Source organism: Danio rerio, chromosome 20 (genome assembly GCF_052040795.2).
Source record: "Danio rerio strain M-AB ecotype USA chromosome 20, GRCz13ab, whole genome shotgun sequence".
NCBI classification, from domain to species: Eukaryota; Metazoa; Chordata; class Actinopteri; order Cypriniformes; family Danionidae; genus Danio; species Danio rerio.
Window position 1 is genome coordinate 53,124,980 of NC_141040.1, and position 20,828 is coordinate 53,145,807.

The following is a 20,828-nucleotide window of genomic DNA, read 5'->3' on the forward strand; positions in this document are numbered from 1 at the left end:
CTTGGTAACAGCAGATTTCTTTGGTTTCCAGCAAGCATTACACATAAAAAATCAAGTGTTTTTTCTTGTGTGTTTTTGCTAGATTAACTATTTTTGCGATTTACAGATGTTTCTCTTATGCAGACATTTGTTACCATTGGTGTAAAAAAAAGAATCTGTGGTTTGGCTGAGGAAATATTATTTATACTCTACATTTTATGTACAATAATCTATATATATATATTATAACATAAATATAGTATAACATAAATATACAATTATTTATATGGGTGTTAAGGTGGCTCAGTCGCCTCACAAGCAAAAATGTCGCTGGTTCGGTTTGCATGTTCTCCCCGTGTTGGCGTGGGTTTCCTCCGGGTGCTCCGGTTTCCCCCACAGTCCAAACACATGTGCTATAGTTGAATTGAATGAACTTTATTGACCGTAGTGAATGAAAGTGTGTTTGAATGCAAAGTGCATGGGTGTTTCCCAGTACTGGATTACAGCTGAAAGGACATCCACTTCGTAAAATATGTGCGCGAATAGTTGGCGGTTTATTGCGCTGTGGCAATCACGGATAAATAAGGGACTGAGCCGAAGGAAAATGAATGAATGAATGAATAATTGAATGAACGAACGAACGAACGAACTAATTAATTAATTCATTCATTCATTCTATCATTCATTAATAATTTAAATACAGTGTTGGGTAATTTATTTCAAAACATTAATTAATTGCTAATTACTTCATTGTTAGTTAAATGTTATAAATTCACACAAATCTCAATCCACAGACAATAGAAATTAAACTTTTAATTTTCTAAAGATTTGAGGCAAACAGAGCCTTTTATTTATTTATTTTTTAAAACTAACACTAAAGTTGTAATCAATATATGTATCAAAACACAAAAGTTTTAAGAGAACGGTAGGCTACTATGTTTTGTACATACCATGTATCAGCATGAATACATATCGTTATTTCTGAAATGTGCAATTGTCAGATGTATAAAATCTTCTTTAGTTAAAAATTGTAGTCATGAAAAATATCTGAATAACAAAAATAGAATTAAAATAAATACAATTGAAGAGTTCATATGTAAAAACCTCTAAGTGCCGTCTGAAATTTCCATTAAAAATGAGCATTTTTTTCTCAGACTCCTTAAGTTGTATGTTGAGTTATTTCATTTTAAAGACCTTTAAAAGAGCATATTCTATGCAATACAATACTATATTTATTCATAGAGCACATTGAAAACAACCAAGGTAGACCAAAGTGCTGTACATAGGATTGCTAAAGACAGAGAAGCAGAATATAAAAGAAACATTTAACAGATAACAGCAATAAAACATCAAGGAGTATTAAAGCGAGAGAAATAAGACAGGTCTTTAAAACAGACTTAAACACAGAGATGGAGGGGGAAAGTCTAATGTGAATTGGTAGACTGTTTCAGAGTTTAGGACCAGCAACAGCAAATGCTCGATCGCCTCGTTTTTTTAAGGCGTGTTCTGGGCACGTTGAGTAAATCAAGATCGTAAGATCTCAATGATCGAGAGGGGGTATATGGACAAAGCAAGTCAGTAAGGTACTGAGGAGCAAGATTATTGACGGCTTTGTAGACGAATAATACAATTTTAAAATCAATTCTGTATTTAATGAGTAACCAGTGAAGTGCAGCTAAGATTGGAGTTACCGACTCATGCTTGCGGGTGCCAGAGAGTACTCTAGTTGCTGCATTTTGAACCAGCTGCAGACGAGAGAGAGAAGACTGAGAAATACCAAAATAAAGAGCGTTACAGTAATCTAGACGTGTTGTTATGAAGGCATGAATCACCGTTTGAAAATTTTTCTTGGATAAAAATGGCTTGACTTGCATTCTATGCCATAATCCTAAAGTTACTGAACCTACAGACAGGAGCCTGATAAATTTCAATGTCTTCAATGGCTTCATTGAAATTTCAATGGCTTTTAGAGGTTTTTGCATCTAAACTCTTCAATTACTCTGCTTTTCTGAATCAATATTTTGCTACTAATTTTTCAATTTCTCTTTTTAAGCATGTGCAATTGTCTTGACAAATTATAAATGTGCAGAATTTGCTGAAAAATAGAGTCATTGTGAAAATTATAAACAACTCTGTCCCTCTCAATTAATTTACATAGAACTGTAGAAGTTGTTCACAGTATTTAAGGCACATAACTAAAAGGACTAACAATGAAGAGAAATCCATCACTTATAAATTATAGAAACTTTGAAACTAATCACTTTGAAACAAATTACCCAACCTGGAACCCCAATACCCAACAATCAATCCACAAACATAATCTAGCTAATGTAAAATATGTTTATTGTTACAAAATACAAATAAATAAATAGTTGTTTTTACAAACAAACTGATTAAATTAGTTTATTTCTTTATTTCAATTTAATTATAACCAAGCTTGTATAAAGAAAAAAACACCTATGTGCCACCCTGCTCGTCACAAACATGATGTTGTAGTATTAAATAAAATGTTTAAGTTCTACTAGTTTGTTTACTCAAAATGTTTTGATGGGATGAGTTTCCACATAGCTTGTGTAATCTGAGCTTATCGGGTTTTCAAATGCACTTATTGCATTGCTTTTGTGTGTGTGTTTTTTTTTAATGCGAGCAGGATCCCAGGGGGAATATGATTCGCCAGTGGCTCGCTGTGGATAGTTTTCTAGGCGTCATTTCTAAAGAGCTGAACATCTCTCAGAATCCACCGCTCGGATCCTGGAAGATTACAGCTGGAGTCAATGTAAGTGAAAAATTAGACCATTTTTTGCCTGTAAGAGTTGGACGATTCCTCTTTAAAAGATTTCAATCTCGATTCAAAGATCAATATTGTCATGATTAGATAAATAGATGATTAGCTTATGTTTATGAAAAAAAATCACAGCTATAGATTCGAATCTGCAGTTGACCCAGAGAACAGTTGTCATGTATGGTTAAAGCAGATTTAGCATTAAAGGGGACCTATTATGCCACCTAGTATTACGAGATGTAAACTAAGTCCTAGTTCAGCTCAAAATACCCAACAAATAATGTTTTGTATTTTTTTAAAACTGACCCTTTTAGGCGTTGATCCTAATTGTGTCATTTTGGTGACTGCCGCTTTAAATTCAAATGAGTTTGTGCTCTTTTTGAAAGAGGGTGGAATTATGAATGCCTATGTGTCAGCATAGTGGCAGATTCAAAAACGAAGCTAACGTCCTATGCTAATGAGGGGTAGGTCATGACTAGTGGGCGGGGATTTTCTCCTCTGATGACATTTCAGCATTTTTCCTTAATGCTTTTGCGCCCTGCACTTTGGACTTTGCGCCTACATCCTCAAAATAGAGCCCTAGATCTCTTCCTTGATTTTTGCGTTTTTCAAACACAGATTTGATTAAAGCGATTAAAAGGATTAATAAACATATTCAAATCACCATCATTCATCATTTATGTTGCGTGGGTGTTGAGATCCTGATCTTTTAATGATTAATCGTGCAGCTTAGACTGAATGCATTAATGCAGGCTAAACAATTAGCATCAGACAATACCTTTAATAACCTAAGAAACCCACCACATCCCGAATAACCTACCACAACTTCTTTCATCAAAATTATACATTTTTGGAAAAGCCTAAATGCTTTCATGTGATTTGAATGAAGCTAAAGGATGAATAAAAATTTAGGATTAATATACTAAAAAAGGTATTAATCTGCGGGTTGTGTGTAATTCCAAACCACAGGTTGTGATCTGTACGAATCATGGATCAACCATGATTCGTTACACCTCTCTATATAGTAGCTCTTGTTCTAAACAATGTCTGTGTACTTCATTATTTTGTCCAAATTTATTTGCCCTCAATCAAATTAATCAAATACCAAAACATTTTGTCCCCTCGAAACGACTTTCTTCACTTTTGGAAAAAACAATAACTAGGTTTTAAAACAAGAGGGCTAGACGCACAATCTCATTAGAATTTAATGCTACAGTCACCAAAATGCCACAATTTAGTTCAAATCCTAAAATGGTCAGTTTCTAAGAGTTATAAACATTATTTGTGTGATATTTTGAGCTGAAACTTCTCATATACACTGAGAGAGATTATTATTTTATATCTAGTTAAAAGGGGCATAATAGGCTGGCTTTAAATACAGTAAACTATATGGACTATGGATCACCACATTTAGACTCGCGTCACTTTACTTTCTCATTCACTAACTGTTATTTTTTTCACGCAGGATGTTATTCATGAGAGAGCATTTACTGTGGACTACTATGGTGAGATTTCACGCACTGCACACATTTATTTTGATCATCGTTTTGTCAGTGCATTTGTTATTAAATGAATTAGCATGTGTTTGCAGTACTTCCTAGATTCGAGGTGAAGCTGGACGTTCCCTCAGTCCTGTATTGTGAAGACACACTCATGGGGACGGTCACAGCCAAGTGAGTGTTTGCCCTCAATAACAGTTTTATTATTCATTAGAGACACAAAATAATTACATTTGACAATGATTCATCTCTCCTCTCAGATATTTTTATGGGAAGCCTGTCAGTGGGTTTATGGATGTTAGATTTGTTCATGGTTTTAACGGCATTGAAATGCGATATGACCACACAGAAATGGTGAGTGTCTTTCTCACAAACACATAAAAAAGTCTGCATTATTAGCCCCCCTGGATATTTTTTTTACCCAATTTCTGTTTTAACGAAAAGAGGATTTTAAAACAGAATAGTTTTATTAAATAATTTCTAACAACTGATTTGTTTTATCTTTGCCATGATGACAGTACATTATAATTGCCTAGATATTTTTTAAGATACTAGTATTCAGCTTAAAGTGACATTAAAAGGTGAGGACGACCTGATCAGGTTTTTTTGCTTTCAAGTCTGAGTCATTTGATTTTAACTATCTACCGAAACCCGATCCAATACTTCTATAATACATAAAAAAAAATAAAGAAGGCGAAGAAACAGATCCGGGATGTTCCTTACATTTTTATTTAATTCACCTTATTAGAACATTCAACAACTCTGTTAACAAACAGAGCACTTCTGTGAGGGAGCTTGAACAATAAAGTAATAAATAATATCAATTCTTCACTTTTAGATTTTAGTGCAACAATAAATATAAAGAAAATCTAATATAAAAACAAATAGCACCTTAACTTTAAATACCCGGCAGGCAATCCCAAGTTTACATATCTCACAGTTGGCAATGGCAATGTTGTCGTCATCAACTTTATAATACCTCCAGACCGCACACATACTCGCACTTTCCACTTCAAATTGCTTCCATGTTCTACTTTGTCTACATTTAACCAATAGCATCTCTTAACAAAGTGATGTCATGCCGCACGCATTGCTGTTTCTGTGTGAAATCAAGAAAGAGGTCTAACTCTGTGTCATAACTATAGGTGTGTTAAAACATAATGAGAACATTACAGCAACCCAGGCTCATTGTGGAAACATAGCCCCACGTCCATTTCTGTATGCCACAAAATACGTCCCGGGAGGTAATTATTTGTGCAGTTTTTGTTTTCGCGAATCCGCGAGAGGCCGCTGTGCGATCTTTTTCATGTCTCGAACACCTCTCGGGAGCACGCACAGTTCGTGCCCTCGCTGTTCTCATGTAAAAAAGCCGCCGGAGGCCGCTGTCGAGCGACTGTCTGTCCGACTGACTGACTGAATGACTGAACAATCGACTGGGTGGCTGGCCAATCGGCCGACCCAGCCACCCTCCTTCTCCTCCTTCCCTAAACCTAAGCGACGATTTACAAAAGCCGTCCAGAAAAGAAAAGCAAAAGCCCTCATTCGATTTTAACCGTGTTTACGGATTTCACAGCATTCTCGCCCTGTCACGAACTTGTGCGCTTTTACTTTTTGGATTCTGTTTCTTACCTGATTTCTGGAACCGCTCTTCCTTGGACTCAAACCTGGTCGTCGCCGCGGCTGGCTCCTCCTCCTCCGGGCCTACGCTCCGCTGACGTAACACTACGAGCTAAGCGGACAAACTGGTTTGTGGCGGGAAAGTCATCCACATGGAGGTGAGCCGTCAGCCGGCGAGCGCGAAGAAGAGGAGTGTTGTCACACCGCCCCGTAGCGTTTGCTCGAAAAAACGAAATGCGGCCATACGTACCTCCGGCCACGTAAATCGCGGTCTCCAAAATGCCCGTGGGGCTACTTTTTCAGAATGAGCTTAGGTTGTGTATTCGAGTTCTGACCAGGAGATAACGCATTCCAATGGAGTCTGAAACTGCGTGATTGGACCCGATTTCCGATCACATAATCGGATCTGGACATCTTTATATAAAGGCTTAACTATGTTAATTAGGCTAGTTAGGATATGTTGCAACCGAGGCTCATTCTAAAAATGTAGCCCTATATACATTTCTGGAGATCGCGAATTATGTAACCAGAAGTACGTGTGGCTGATCAGCTGACCGCTTAGCTTCATGTGGACGGCTTTCCCACTGTTACCAGTTTGTCCAGTAGCTGCTACTCTATGTACGTCGATAGACTTGAGACACAGAGAGGAGTTGACCACGATGACAGGGTTCGAGTCTGGTGAAGAACGGTTTCAGAAAGCAGGTAAAACAAAAACAAAAGCCAAGATGTAAAATAAACAAGTAAATAGCGGTGAGAATGTGGTAAAATCTAAAAACATATTAAAATCAAACGAGGGCTTTTCTTTTTCTGGATTGCTTTTTAAAACTGTCGGTTGGATTTAGGGAAGTGGGTCGGCGGGTCGATCAGTGCTTTTGAAAACACTATTGGTTGGGTTTAGGGAAGGAGGGGGGTGGTTCAGTCAATCGGTCATTCGACAGCAACTTCTGGTGGATTTATGTAAGAACAGCAGGCACAAATGACGATTTGTAAAAACAGAAACTGCAAAAAAACTTACGTATTTGGCGCTCTCCAGAAATGTATACAGGGATACGTTTTTCAGAATGAGCCTCGGTTGGTAATTAAGCAAGTTATTTTATAAGGAAGATTTGCTCTGTAGACTATCACAAAATATTTCTTAAGGGGGCTGAACACATTGATCTTAAAATGTTTAAAGAAAATTAAAAACTGCTTTTATTCTAGCTGAGATAAAACAAATTGGACTTTCTCTAGAAGAAAAAAAATATATAGGAAACACTGTGAAAAATTCATTGCTCTGTTAAACATAATTTGGTAAATATTGGGAAAAAAAATCACAGGAAGGTGAATTAATGTTGACTTCATTTCATTTGAAAACTGTTATATGTCATTTAAACTGACTTTTTATTTCCTCCGTTGTAGATAGAGGGCTCTGCTGAAATCACTTTTGACATGCAAGACTTTTCCACACGATTCAATGATTATTCATATTCATATTATGACGGCTACAGACCCATTGAATTTATCGATGTTAATGTGAACATCACAGAGAGTGCTACGGGTGCGTAATTTTTCTATTTATATTAAACAAATCACAGTGATTTATGCAAAATTAATAATATATTCTTAAAAATGCCCACATTGAGATTTGTGCTGTTTTTCATTTGTGTGTCTGTAGGTTTAATGTACAACAGCAGCGCAAGGGTTTCCATTGTGACAAAAAAATATAAGCTAGAGTTTTTGCAATATCCACATATCATTAAACCCTCCATGACCTTCACCGCAAAGGTAAAGAACAAAAAACATGACTTTTATGTGTCTACATTTTGAGTAAATTGGGGTGATCATATTCATTGATTTGATTTGATTTATTTGGAACAGAAAATCAAACACTTAAAAATTTGTTCAAGCAAAATACATCTCATCATGACCTCCACATCATTGATCTATTACTTCACAATTTTTTTTTACTTATTTCTTCTTTTTTCATGAAAGCATCCTTTTTTGCATATTTTACAAATTATATATTCAATTCACCACTTGAATTTTTCACCGGATGTTGGCAACAACCAAAGAAATCCATATATGCAGAGAAAACAAATCTAATTAGATTACAAATGAAGTTATGCGTTATACAATAAAATGACACAGAGAAAAAGTATTGAACACATGAAGAAAGGGGGGTGTAGAAAGGCAGTGAAAGCCCAGACAGCAGCTGAAATCTTTTAGTAGTTCTTCGGCAGTCCTCTGCCTTTCCAAATTGTAAATGAATATCAGCTGCTTCAGTCCAACATTGAGATCTTTTATTTTGAATTTTCAATTGGATTTGAGTCAGGTGATTGGCTGGGCCATTCCACAGTTTGATTTTCTTTCTCTGAAAGCATCTTAGAGATTTCTTGGCTGTGTTTTGGATCATTGTCTTGCTGAAATGTCCACCCTGGTTTCATCTTCATCTTCCTGCTAATGTAAATGTTGAACTGAAGCAGCTGATGTTCATTTGCACTGAGGAAGAGCAGAGGGTTGCTGGAGGACTACTAAGAGATTTCAGATGCTGTCTGGGCTTTCACTGCCTTTCTACACCTCCCTTTTTTTATGTGTTCAACACTTTTTTCCCTGCGTCATTTCAATTCATTACACATAACTTCATTTGTGATTTAATTATATTAGTTTTCTTTGCATATTTGGATTTCTTTGGTTGTTACCAACATCCAGTGACATTTTTTAAGTCGACGGCAGCTTTAGAAATACGTTTTCTGTGTAAAATGGTGACCTGTTCAATACCTATTCCCCTTCTGTATATTGTATGTGTATGTATTGATTCATTTCTTTTTTGTTTCTCCTTAAAGTTAAAGCTCCTAAATCAATAAAGACAGTGTTAATAAAAGTTTATTTACTGTTTTTTTGGTATGAAATATGACCTTGAGAATGATATTTTGTTGCATTTGTGTTCAAGCTGAAGTTGAGTCTGTATGACCAGCGGGCGCTGTCTGCTGAGGATCAGATTGAAAGTGTTTATCTGGCAGTGACGCAGCACAAGCTCAGCCCCTGGACGTGGATGTGGAGTGACGGAGGACCTCTAGGGCCTCGTATGATGAACAACACACCCTCCACGAGCTTCCCTCCTAACAGTGACGGAGGACCTCTAGGGCCTCATATGATGAACAGCACTCCTCCCACCAGCTTCACTCCCATCTACGACCTCCCTGTCCAGAACATTGAGCTTCCAGTCACTGCTGACGGCCTGATGTCCTTCCAGATCCACCTCTCAGACAGTGTGGCCACTCTGGATCTAGAGGTGCCGGAACTACTTTCACACTTTGGGCACTATCATACACCAGGCGCAAGGCGCGACGCAGTTTGCTAGTTTCAGCTTGGCGCAAGAGTCGTTTTGACGTTTTGCGCCACGCTGTTTAAATAGCAAATGCATTTGCGCTCATATGTGCGCCCTAGGCGTTCTGGTCTAAAAAAAAGAGGCGTGTTGAGGCGTGTTGCTAATTTGAGAAACTATAATAGACAGTTCAATAGACCAGAACAAAGCCGGTCTATTGTCCAACGCAGAGTGCGTTAGTTATGCGCCTCACTTACACACTGCTTAATACAGACAGGATGTAAGCTACAGCAATACGCAAATATCTTTACATATGAAAAAGAATTAAAATATGAAGGATATATATATAGGATATAATAAGAATATATATATATATATATAGGATATAAATATAAAGGATTAAAATATTACACAACATATTATTTTCTGGCCTACATAAATATGAAAAACTACTGCTTTTATGCCTTCTTCATCTCGGGAGGCTTTTTCAGTTCATTCATAACAATTTGCTTTTGTATAATGTTATTATTATTAGCAGTATTATTTATTATCTGCAAATTTATATTTGTTTTATTAAAAACAAGCTTAGATTTTGCCCACCTGCAGGTTTTAGACCATATGGGGCACAGCATGTGTTTTAGGATATAACTCAGTTATTTGAGCACACTTTGTTATTATTGTTCGTTTATTTGTTTGCTGGAAATTAGAACTGAATTTAGAAATAGTTTTGAAACAAATCTTTGCGCTTAACAAACAAAATTAATTATTTATAGACTAATTGATGTCTGTGTGTACAACACGTTTCCCTATCAACGAGAGTGAAAGTAAAAGTAAACAATGAGGAGGCTCATCTTTCATTCTCTCGCTGCAGAGGCTCGGTTTAACTGTTTTCTTGCTAGTGAAGTGTTCAGTTTTTCCTTTTACAAAGTCGTCATGTAAATAGCAAATGCTCTATGGCACGACGCAACTGACTCTTAAAGGGAATGGGAGATGAGACTCTGATTGGTTTATTCTCATAACACAACTATAACTCATTAAGAGAATAAGCTCAACCCTGTTAGACCATGCGCCACGGCGCAAAGCGGATTTTTCTGTCCTTACATTAGCAAAAGTTGATTCCAACACGCCCTAAATGCGTTTGCGCCTTGCGCTTTGCACTTTGCACATCGTCAAAATAGAGCCCTTTATCTCAGAGCTACAGTTGAAGACAGAATTATTAACCCTCATGTATATTTTCCCCCCAATGTCTGTTCAACAAAAAGAAGATTTAGGCAGATAAGAAGATATATAGGTAGGTGCGTTTGGAAGGATGTCTTTATATATTGGTTTATTTCTCCCCCTTTTGGCTATTAAGGGAAATACAGCAGTCACAGTCATCTGAAACTACCACGGTTTGCCTAAATTTAGTAATATTTCATAATCGTGACCGACCTACTGTAAACATGAAGGAAAAAAGGTTTCCATTGCAGTTTTTTTTAAATATCCCTTTTTCGAATTGAACAACTTTTGCTAAATTGATGAGTTTCTTGTAGTTGTACTTTCAATCCAAAGTTTCAGTTTGTCAAATTTAAAGTATAATGGAAATTAGGGCTGCTTGATTATGGGATCATAATCACAATTACTTTGGTCATAATTGTAATCATGGTTGTTCAAAACAATATACAATTGACGTCAAAAATGTTCGCCCTCCTGTGAAATTTTTTTTTTTAATATTTCCCAAATGATGATTAACAGAGCAAGGAATTTTTCACAGTATTTCCTATAATATTTTTTCTTCTGGAGAAAGTCTGATCTGCTTTATTTCAGCTTAAATAAAAGCAGTTTTTAATTTTTGAAACCTATTTTAAGGTCAATATTATTAGACCCTTAAGCAGTATATAATTTTGATGGTCTGCAGAGGAAACTACTGTTAAACAATGACATACCTAATTACCCAACCCAAGCTCATTCTGGAAACGTAGCCCCGCGGACGTTTCTGGAGACCGCGATTTACGTGGCCGGAGGTACGTAAGGCCGCGTTTAGTTTTTTTCGAACGAACGCTGCGGGGCGGTGTGGCGCTGCTCCGGCCCTCCTCTTCGCGCTCGCCGGCCGACGGCTCGCCTCCGAGTGGAGGGCCCGGAGGAGGAGGAGGAGCCGGCCACGGGGACGACGACCGGGATCGAGTCCGGGGAACAGCGGTTCCGGAAATCAGGTAAGACGAAAATTGGAATCCGAAAAAATAAGGGCGAGAACGCGGCGGGATCCGAAAACGCGGTCGAAATCGAAGATGAGGCTTTTGCTTTTTTTCCTCTATTTTCTGGACGGCTTTTGCGAACCGTCGCTGGGGTTTAGGGAAGGAGGAGGAGGAGGAGGAAGAAGAGGGCGGCCGAGTCAGCCGATCCGGCGGATGGCGCGCTACCGAGAGGCTCCTGAGACGCGAAAAAGCGTGCACAGCGGTCTCTCGCGGATCCGCGAAAACAAAAACGGCTCGAATACGTACCTCCCGGGATGTAAATCGCGGTCCGCAGAATCGTCCGCGGGGCTACGTTTCCACAATGAGCCCGGGTTGTAATTACCATAACCTGCCTAGTTAACCTAGTTGAGCTTATAAATGTCACTTGAAGCTGTTATGAAGAATATCTAGTCAAATATTCTGTACTGACATCATGACATAGATTAAATAAATCAGTTGTTAGAAATGAGTAATTAAAACTATTATGTTTAGAAATGTGTTGGAAAAAATTTTCTCTCCTCTAAACAGAAATTGGGGGGAAAATATACAGACGGGCTAATAATCCTGACGTCAACTGTATATATATAGTTATTTTCGTCCCTGTAAAAAAGGGAAACAAATACAATAGAACAGTGTTTCTCAACTGGTGGGAACATTTTCAGTGGGTCGCGGAGTGTGTGATCAAAAAAAAACAACAAAAGTTAAATTTTTTACTTATTTTGCTTATATCAGACTTTTATTTTGAAATGCGTGTGCAACAACCGTACCGTTTGACATGTGAAATTTCAGCACAAGTACGACCCTGAATATGTAAAGTGTAGATTTACATATATTAATGACAAAAAAGGCATTCTGCGCATCTTACTTTGCTCACCATGTAGCCAAGGCCAAGGAAGCCCACACAAAAGCAGAAAAGCAAATAAGTGGTGATTATTTTAAAAATGGTTATGATTATATAAATAATTTTACTTTAATTTGGTGGTTTGTTCTGTTCAACCGGATCAGTGTTAATGTTTTATTAACAGTATAATTTAGTTAATGGTAACTCAACCTTTCCTTAACCTAACCACTGTTTATATAATATTTATATAATTTGATACATTTTGTTAAATGACAGCAGTAAAATATTGTTTATTTGTAAATCTTGGTGATTTTCTTATGATTTATCTGTCACTTGTGTATGTTAACAGATAAATACCAATTAATTTTAATTACTTAAAATATATATAAGTTCTTAAGTGTTTTGGGTCGCGGCTAGATGACCATGTAAAAATGTGGGTCCCATGGCCAAACCAGTTGAGAACCACTGCAATAGAATAAAAATATGAAACAAACTGTGCTTTAAGAATCTTCACTATAGTTAAAAACTTTAATTATAGCTACTGCAGTCCTTCAGTCAAGAGCAGTGAGGGATTTTCTCCTTTCGTTGTTAGATAAATGATAAAAACAGTCGGCAGCAGGAATATTGTGCGCTGTCACTTTAAGAGCAGTGCGGTTCTGATTTATGGTTTATCTTTCACGTGTCTTTTGATTCTCAACTCGTTTGTTTATTACATAAATGAGGGTTGATATGAATAATCACTAAACAACGCGGTTTGATAGAGAAGTGAGAGTTTGATATGCCTGTCTTCATGATGGTTTCAGGCACGGTTTAAAGACACGGTCCAACATCTTCAGCTCTACAGGAGTTATTCTTCACCAAGTAAATCCTACATTCAGCTTCACAGAGACAGCGAGCCTCAGGTACTTTAAAATTGAAACATGCTATATATTTTTCCTCTGAGTTTTCACTGACAGACTGACTGACTTCTGCAGGTTGGACGGTCACTGAATTTCACTTTGGAGAGCAGCTTTAACTTGACCAAAATCCACTACCTTGTAAGTATTATGAATCAAACAAGCACCCTTTTTAGGACTGAGGTTTAGGCTTGGCAAAGACAATACTAAAAAGTACTCTATTATTATTAGTACTTTTACTAAGAGTTCAGAAAATATTCTTTTAATTGAACCCATTTTTTTTTAAATGCTGTGATTCAGATGGATTTTATATTATTTTAATTATATGTTACCCAAAAAAGTGTTGAAAATTGTGTAAAACTATAACTGCGAAATATATAGTATAATATAATGTTATATACAGTTGAAGTCAGAATTATAAGCCCCCCTTTGATTCTTTTTTTTATTTCCTAAATAATTTTATCAAATTTTGAAAAATTATACAGTATGTCTGATAATATTTTTTCTTCTGGAGAAAAGTATTATTTGTTTTATTTTGACTAGGATAAAAGTAGTTTTTAATTTTTTAAAGCCATTTTAAGGTCAAAATTATTAGCCCCTTTAAGCTATATTTTTTCAATCGTCTACAGAACAAATCATCATTATACAATAACTTGCCTAATTACCCTAACCTGCCTAGTTAACTTAATTAACCCAGTTAAGCCTTTAAATGTCACTTTAAGCTGAATAATAGTGTCTTGAAAAATATCTAGTCAAATATTATTAACTGTCATCAAGGCAAAGATAAAATAAATCAGCTATAAGAAATTAGTTATTAAAACTATTATGTTTAGAAATGTGTTGAAAAATCTTCTCTCCATTAAACAGAAATTGTGTAAAAAAAAATATACAGGGGGGCTAATAATTCAGGGCGGCTAATAATTCTCACTTCAAAAATAGATATTTTTTTACAATTATAATTAAAATAAGATTTTATTTTGTTAAATACCGATATTCTGCAATAAAGACAAACAAATAATATATAGATATATACATTAAATGCATTTTCCTATAAAAATATTTATGATTGCATATTTGTGTTTTTATATCAAAATTGCATTCCTTTTAAAGGTTATTTGTAAATACAATAAATAACAGAATGTATTGAAATTACAAAGTGCACTTTATTATATATACTTATTTATTATTTATATAATAAAGTACAGTTTTTTGGATATACAAAGTTGAAGTCAGAATTATTAGCCCCCCCTTTTTTTCTTTTTGAAATATTTCCCATATGATGTTTAACAGAGCAAGGAAATTTTCACAGTATGTCTGATAATACTTTTTCGTCTGGAGAAAGTCTTACTTATTTTATTTAGGCTAGAATAAAAGCAGTTATTACTTTTTTATGAACCTTTTTAAGGTCAAAATTATTAGCCCCTTTAAGCTGTATTATTTTCGATAGTCTACAGAACAAACCATTGTTATACAATAACTTGCCTAATTACCCTAACCTGCCTAGTTAACCTAATTAACATAGTTAAGCCTTTAAATGTCACTTTAGGCTGTATAGAAGTGTCTTGAAGAATATCTAGTCAAATATTATGTGCTGTCATCAAGACAAAGATAAAATAAATCAGTTATTAGAGATGAGTTATTAAAACTGTTATGTTTAGAAATGTGTAAAAAAATCTTCTCTCCGTTAAACTGAAATTGGGGAAAAAAATGTAAAAATTTGAATTACAAGTGCTTATGTATTACAATCACTCCCTCTCTCCCCCCCCTTGCATTTTCACTCTGCTATTAATATGTTAATCCTCTATTATTATTGGCTGTGTTTTACAGGTGACGTCTCGCGCTGGAGTGGTGGATGCTGGGACGGTTCAGTCTTCCTCCTTCAGTCTGAACACAGATCACCTATGGGCTCCCCAGGCCTGTGTGATGGTTTATTACACACTTCCAGATGGAGAGATCGTGAATGACGCTCTACACGTCTCTTTCACAAAAGTGCTCAGAAACACAGTAAGAGCTCACCACAGTTGAAGTCAGATTTTCTCAACACATTTCTAAACATAATAGTTTTAATAATTCATTTCTAATAACTGATTTCTTTTATCTTTGCCATGATGACAGTACAAAATATTAAACTAGATCATTTTTTAAGGCACTTCTATACAGCTTAAAGTGATATTTAAAGGCTTAAGTAGGTTAATTAGGTTAGCTAGGCAGGTTAGGGTAATTAGGCTAGTTATTGTATAACAGTGGTCTGTTCTGTAAATTACCAAAAATAAATACAACTTAAAGGGGCTAATAATTTTGAACTTAAAATGACTTAAAAAAATCAAAAACTGTTTTTATTTTGGTCGAAATAAAACAAGACTTTCTCCAGAAGACAAAATATTATCAGACATACTGTAAAAATTTCCTTGCTCTGTTAAACATCATTTGGGAAATATATAAAAAAATAAAAAAATAAAAAATAAAAAAATAAACCAAATAGGGGTTAATAATTCTGACTTCAGCTGTACAATAGATTAGTCAGTATTGAAGCCAAATCTGGGTCTTATCTAACAAAATAACTTATATAACGATATCGGCCCAAAATTGAGCACACCCAAATTTATGTTAAAGGAAAATACGTAATACAAATTTATAAAAGAGAAAAAATCAAAAAGCAAAAAAAAAAAAAAGAAAGATTTTGTTGAAATTTGGCAGGTTGTCCTTTTTTTTTGCAATATTTAGCTTGAATTTAATTGTTTTATCTTTCCATTTCTAAATATCAAGGCATCTGCAGGGTCCTAAAAAGTCTTTAAATATCTTAAATTTCAAAAACTACATTTTAGGCCGTAAAAAGTCTTATATTCACTGAAATATTGTGTTGTAGGTCTTAATTCGTTTTGAACAGGTCTTAATTTTCCGATGTTTATGTAAAGCTATACCCAATTAGGCCTACACCCATCCAATCACTAACAATAAATTTCAATAAAAGTTTCAATAAAATTCAATAAAAACAAACATTTATTTATTAACTCTGTTTACTTATTAATATGGTTTAATTATCTTCCTTACAATAACTTTTTTATGTTTTATTAAGGATTTAACTTCTAAAAATCTTTATGATTTAGCCTTATGTTTGTCTGAAATGTCATTCATTATGGTCCTAAAAAGGTCTTTTAAAAGGTCTTAAAAAGTCTTAAATTTGACTCGATGAACCCGTAGAAACCCTGAATATGTTTGGTGACTAAAATTTTATTTTAATAAATATATCTGTTTATTAAATCTGTTTTGTTTAAATGTACCAAAATACCCATATCCACTAAGAAATGGATAAAAAATATTCATTTTTAAAAATGGGGTGTACCCAATTATGCTGAGCGCTGTATATAACTAAACTAAATGCCATGTTTGTGAACACTTTATTACATGTTTGTTGCAATTTAAGTATAAATTCATATTAAATCTCATTCTAATAATCAATTACTGTGTATGTGAACCGCAGGTGTCTGTGCGCTGGAGTCAGGATCGTGCAGAACCAGCAGAATCCGTGTCTCTCTCCGTTTCTGTATCCGAACCTGGATCTGTGCTGGGAATCCTGGTGGTAGACAAAGCCACGCTGAACTCAGCTGAAGACAATGGCCTTTCGGAGAAGACGGTAACATGGTCTTATGCAAATCACACACCGTGACATCAGTCCAACAAGCTCATGCTTTTGTCTCACCTCGTATCTTAATCTACCTCACCGCATTGAGTGTTAAAGTGTGGGAAATCATCTTTTGGGATGTCCAGACGATTGTTCATCCCACAAAGAGATCACACGATAACTAAAACCTCTTATCCTATGAAACCCAACGCCGCCACCACACCCAGGTTTCACTCGCAAACAAAGCCAAGAAACTGATAGGAGGGCAGTTTATCAGGACCAGGTGAACGGGTTTGATAGTACAGACACCATTGTGCTGTGCAATTTGTTGTTCTGGAGCACATTCACAACAATAGTGGGTTTGCGAACACCAAAACACTGACCCCGGAACAGCTCGAACTTTTTTTTTAGTGATCACAAAACCTGATCAGCAATCCGAGCTCCTCCATGTTTGTTTTCCAGGTGTTTGAGGAATTTCTGTCGTACAGCAGAGAGATGACCCACACGGATAACAGAGGCATGAAAATGGGAGATCCGTATTCTGTATTCACGGTAGATGGGATTTACGCGTGTCGTATGACGCCTGATTTTGATCTAGGAACGCTTGTTTATACTCCATTGTTTGCTTCTGCAGGCTTGCGGCGTTACGGTTCTGACTGATGCCAGGCTGAATCAGGAGATGGCGACCAATCAGGAGATGTTTCCAATGTTCCGTAAGTTTTAAAGCTGAATTCGCCATTGCAATCACTATGATGACTCCCTAGTAACACCCCTAGCAGAATTCACCTTAAAGTGCTCGACATTTACAGTTGAAGTCAGAATTATTCGCCCCCCTATTTATTTTTTCCCTAATTTCTGTTTAACAGAGAGATTTTTTTTCAACACATTTCTAAACATGATAGTTTTAATAACTCATTTCTAATAACTGATTTATTTTATCTTTGCCATAATAGCCCCTTTCACACATACAGACCTTTCCGGAAAATTGCCGGCAATTTTCCGGAAAGGTTGTATGTGTGAACAGGTCCTTTTTGAAAATACCGGTAAATTCGTTCTGGCTATTTTCCGGAAAGAGAAGTTGTAACATTACCGGCAATTTGCCGGAATGCTGCGCTGTGCACGTCTAGAACGTGCTGATGTGAGACGTCTGCTTAAGCCAATCACAACAGTCAGACGCATTTACGTCCGCGCGGTTTATGAGAATAAAACCCTTTGAATATTTTTCCAGACACATTTAGCTGCTAGAAGTTATTCAGATCACGTTTATATGTTCTTCTTAATGCCAACTGTGTAAATAATCATCGATGAGATGCTTATGATAAGCCGTTGTTTGTTTACCTTCAAGTTTTGCGTGTGCCTGTGAAACAGCCTGTGAGCGCCTGCACACGCACATATTATGAACATCTCGACATGCGAAAGTGATCCTGCGAAAGTTGTTCACAATATTGATCATCCACAGAGTTTGTAATTTAGTCAAATGTTTACAAACACAAGCGCAGCCGTTTAAAGCTCATTTGTGGTGAATGATGTCAGAATTTACCGGTATTTTGGAATGGATGTGTGAATGCTCTTTTCCGGAAAATTTCCGTAACGTCCTCGTCTGTGTGAACAGCGCTTTTTTGAATATACCGGTAAAGTCGTTCCGGAAATTTTCCAGATATTTACCGGTATCACTGTGTGAAAGGGGCTAATGACAGTAAATAATATTAGACTAGATATTTTTCAAGACACTTCTATACAGCTTAATACAGCTTAAAGTGACATGTTAAGGTTTAACTAGGGTAATTACACTGTAAAAAATATCCCTACATTTTTTACAGTAATTTTTTGTAATTTAAAATTATATGTGGAACTTAGTAAAATGACAAATAATCTCTCTAAATTCACAGTTTGACTTTCATTTTAGGTACTTTATCATTAAAGACAAAATACTGACATTTTTGTTTTTTATACAGGGAAATTACAGTATTATTTATACAGTATTTTTTCTGTTATTCTAAATTATATTCAAAAATCTATAAAAATTACAAACAATATCTGTAAATTAACGGCTTGACTGTTATTTTATGTACTATATAAGTAATGACACATTACAGCAATTTTACTGTTTCATACAATAAAATTGCTGTGTTATTTACACAGTGTTTTTTCCTGTTTTTTTAAGTACAATTAAAATTATGTAAAATTAAAGTAAAGTGCTCGACATTTACAGTTGAAGTCAGAATTATTAGCCCCCCTGTTTATTTTTTCCCTAATTTCTGTCTAACAGAGAATTTTTTTTCAACACATTTCTAAACATAATAGTTTTAATAACTCATTTCTAATAACTGATTTATTTTTATCTTTGCCATGATGACAGTAAATAATATTAGACTAGATATTTTTCAAGACACTTCTATACAGCTTAAAGTGATATGTTAAGGTTTAACTAGGGTAATTACACTGTAAAAAATATCCCTACATTTTTTACAGTAATTTTTTGTAATTTAAAATTATATGTAGAACTTAGTAAAATGACAAATAATCTCTAAATTCACAGTTTGACTTTCATTTTAGGTACTTTATCATTAAAGACAAATTACTGACATTTTTGTTTTTTATACAGGGAAATTACAGTATTATTTATACAGTATTTTTTCTGTTATTTTAAATTATATTCAAAAATCTATAAAAATTACAAACAATATCTGTAAATTAACAGCTTGACTGTTATTTTATGTACTATATAAGTAATGACACATTACAGCAATTTTACTGTTTTATACAATAAAGTTGCTGTGTTATTTACACAGTGTTTTTCCTGTTTTTTTTAAGTACAATTAAAATTACGTAAAATTAAAGTAAAGTGCTCGACATTTACAGTTGAAGTCAGAATTGTAAGCCCCCCTGTTTATTTTTTCCCTAATTTCTGTTTAACAGAGAGATTTTTTTCAACACATTTCTAAACATGATAGTTTTAATAACTCATTTCTAATAACTGGTTTATTTTAATCTTTGCCATAATGACAGTAAATAATATTAGACTAGATATTTTCAAGACACTTCTATACAGCTTAATACAGCTTAAAGTGACATGTTAAGGTTTAACTAGGGTAATTACACTGTAAAAAATATCCCTACATTTTTACAGTAATTTTTTGTAATCTAAAATTATATTTAGAACTTAGTAAAATGACAAATAATCTCTAAATTCACAGTTTGACTTTCATTTTAGGTACTTAATCATTAAAGACAAATTACTGACATTTTTGTTTTTTATACAGGGAAATTACAGTATTGTTTATACAGTATTTTTTCTGTTATTTTAAATTATATTCAAAAATCCGTAAAAATTACAAACAATATCTGTAAATTAACAGCTTGACTGTTATTTTATGTACTATATAAGTAATGACAAATTACAGCAATTGTACTGTTTTATACAATAAAGTTGCTGTGTTATTTACACAGTGTTTTTTCCTGTTTTTTTAAGTACAATTAAAATTACGTAAAATTAAAGTAAAGTGCTCGACATTTACAGTTGAAATCAGAATTATTAGCCCCCCTGTTTATTTTTTCCCCAATTTCTGTTTAACATAGAAATTTTTTCAACATTTCTAAACACAATAGTTTTAATAACTCATTTCTAATAACTGGTTTATTTTATCTTTGCCATAATGACAGTAAATAATATTAGACTAGATATTTTTCAAGACACTTCTATACAGCGTAAAGTGACATTTAAAGGCTTAACTAGGTTAATTAGGTTAACTAGGCAGCTTTTATTTATTTTCAAATTGCTGTTTGCTGACAAATGCTTTTGTGATCCACAGCAGGGGAGGAGGGACTCTTTATGACTGCGATGCCTGACAGCAGTATTCAAGAGCCCAGACAGAGAAAAGACTTTCCTGAAACCTGGATCTGGCTGGATGCTAATGTGAGGTGTGTGGAGAAATCTGTCTGACCTTGAGCTGATTTCACCTGGAAATAAATGTACATTCAGCTTGTTAACCCAGACCGGATGATCAGGGGTTTACGTTCACAAAACATTTAAGTGATAATTCACATTAATATAATAATTACATGGCTTTTCACT

At 35.0% G+C, this 20,828-nt stretch overlaps 1 protein-coding gene across 5 annotated transcripts in view; it reads left to right on the top strand.

Moving 5' to 3' along the window:
• The window catches only part of cd109 (CD109 molecule), a 153,144-nt gene that overhangs the window by 5,098 nt on the left and 127,218 nt on the right, over positions 1-20,828 (top strand). For 3 of the 5 annotated variants that reach the window (XM_087298641.1, XM_087298645.1, XM_087298642.1), the window contains exons 5-18: positions 2,630-2,755; positions 4,227-4,266; positions 4,353-4,434; positions 4,521-4,614; positions 7,276-7,414; positions 7,532-7,641; positions 8,807-9,148; positions 13,039-13,137; positions 13,210-13,272; positions 14,959-15,135; positions 16,613-16,765; positions 17,216-17,305; positions 17,388-17,466; positions 20,566-20,674. In XM_087298641.1, the coding sequence (XP_087154767.1) occupies positions 2,630-2,755; positions 4,227-4,266; positions 4,353-4,434; positions 4,521-4,614; positions 7,276-7,414; positions 7,532-7,641; positions 8,807-9,148; positions 13,039-13,137; positions 13,210-13,272; positions 14,959-15,135; positions 16,613-16,765; positions 17,216-17,305; positions 17,388-17,466; positions 20,566-20,674 (1,703 nt within the window). The remainder of the gene's footprint in view (positions 1-2,629; positions 2,756-4,226; positions 4,267-4,352; positions 4,435-4,520; positions 4,615-7,275; positions 7,415-7,531; positions 7,642-8,806; positions 9,149-13,038; positions 13,138-13,209; positions 13,273-14,958; positions 15,136-16,612; positions 16,766-17,215; positions 17,306-17,387; positions 17,467-20,565; positions 20,675-20,828) is intronic. The other 2 variants (XM_087298643.1, XM_087298644.1) reach the window with 1 other exon arrangement.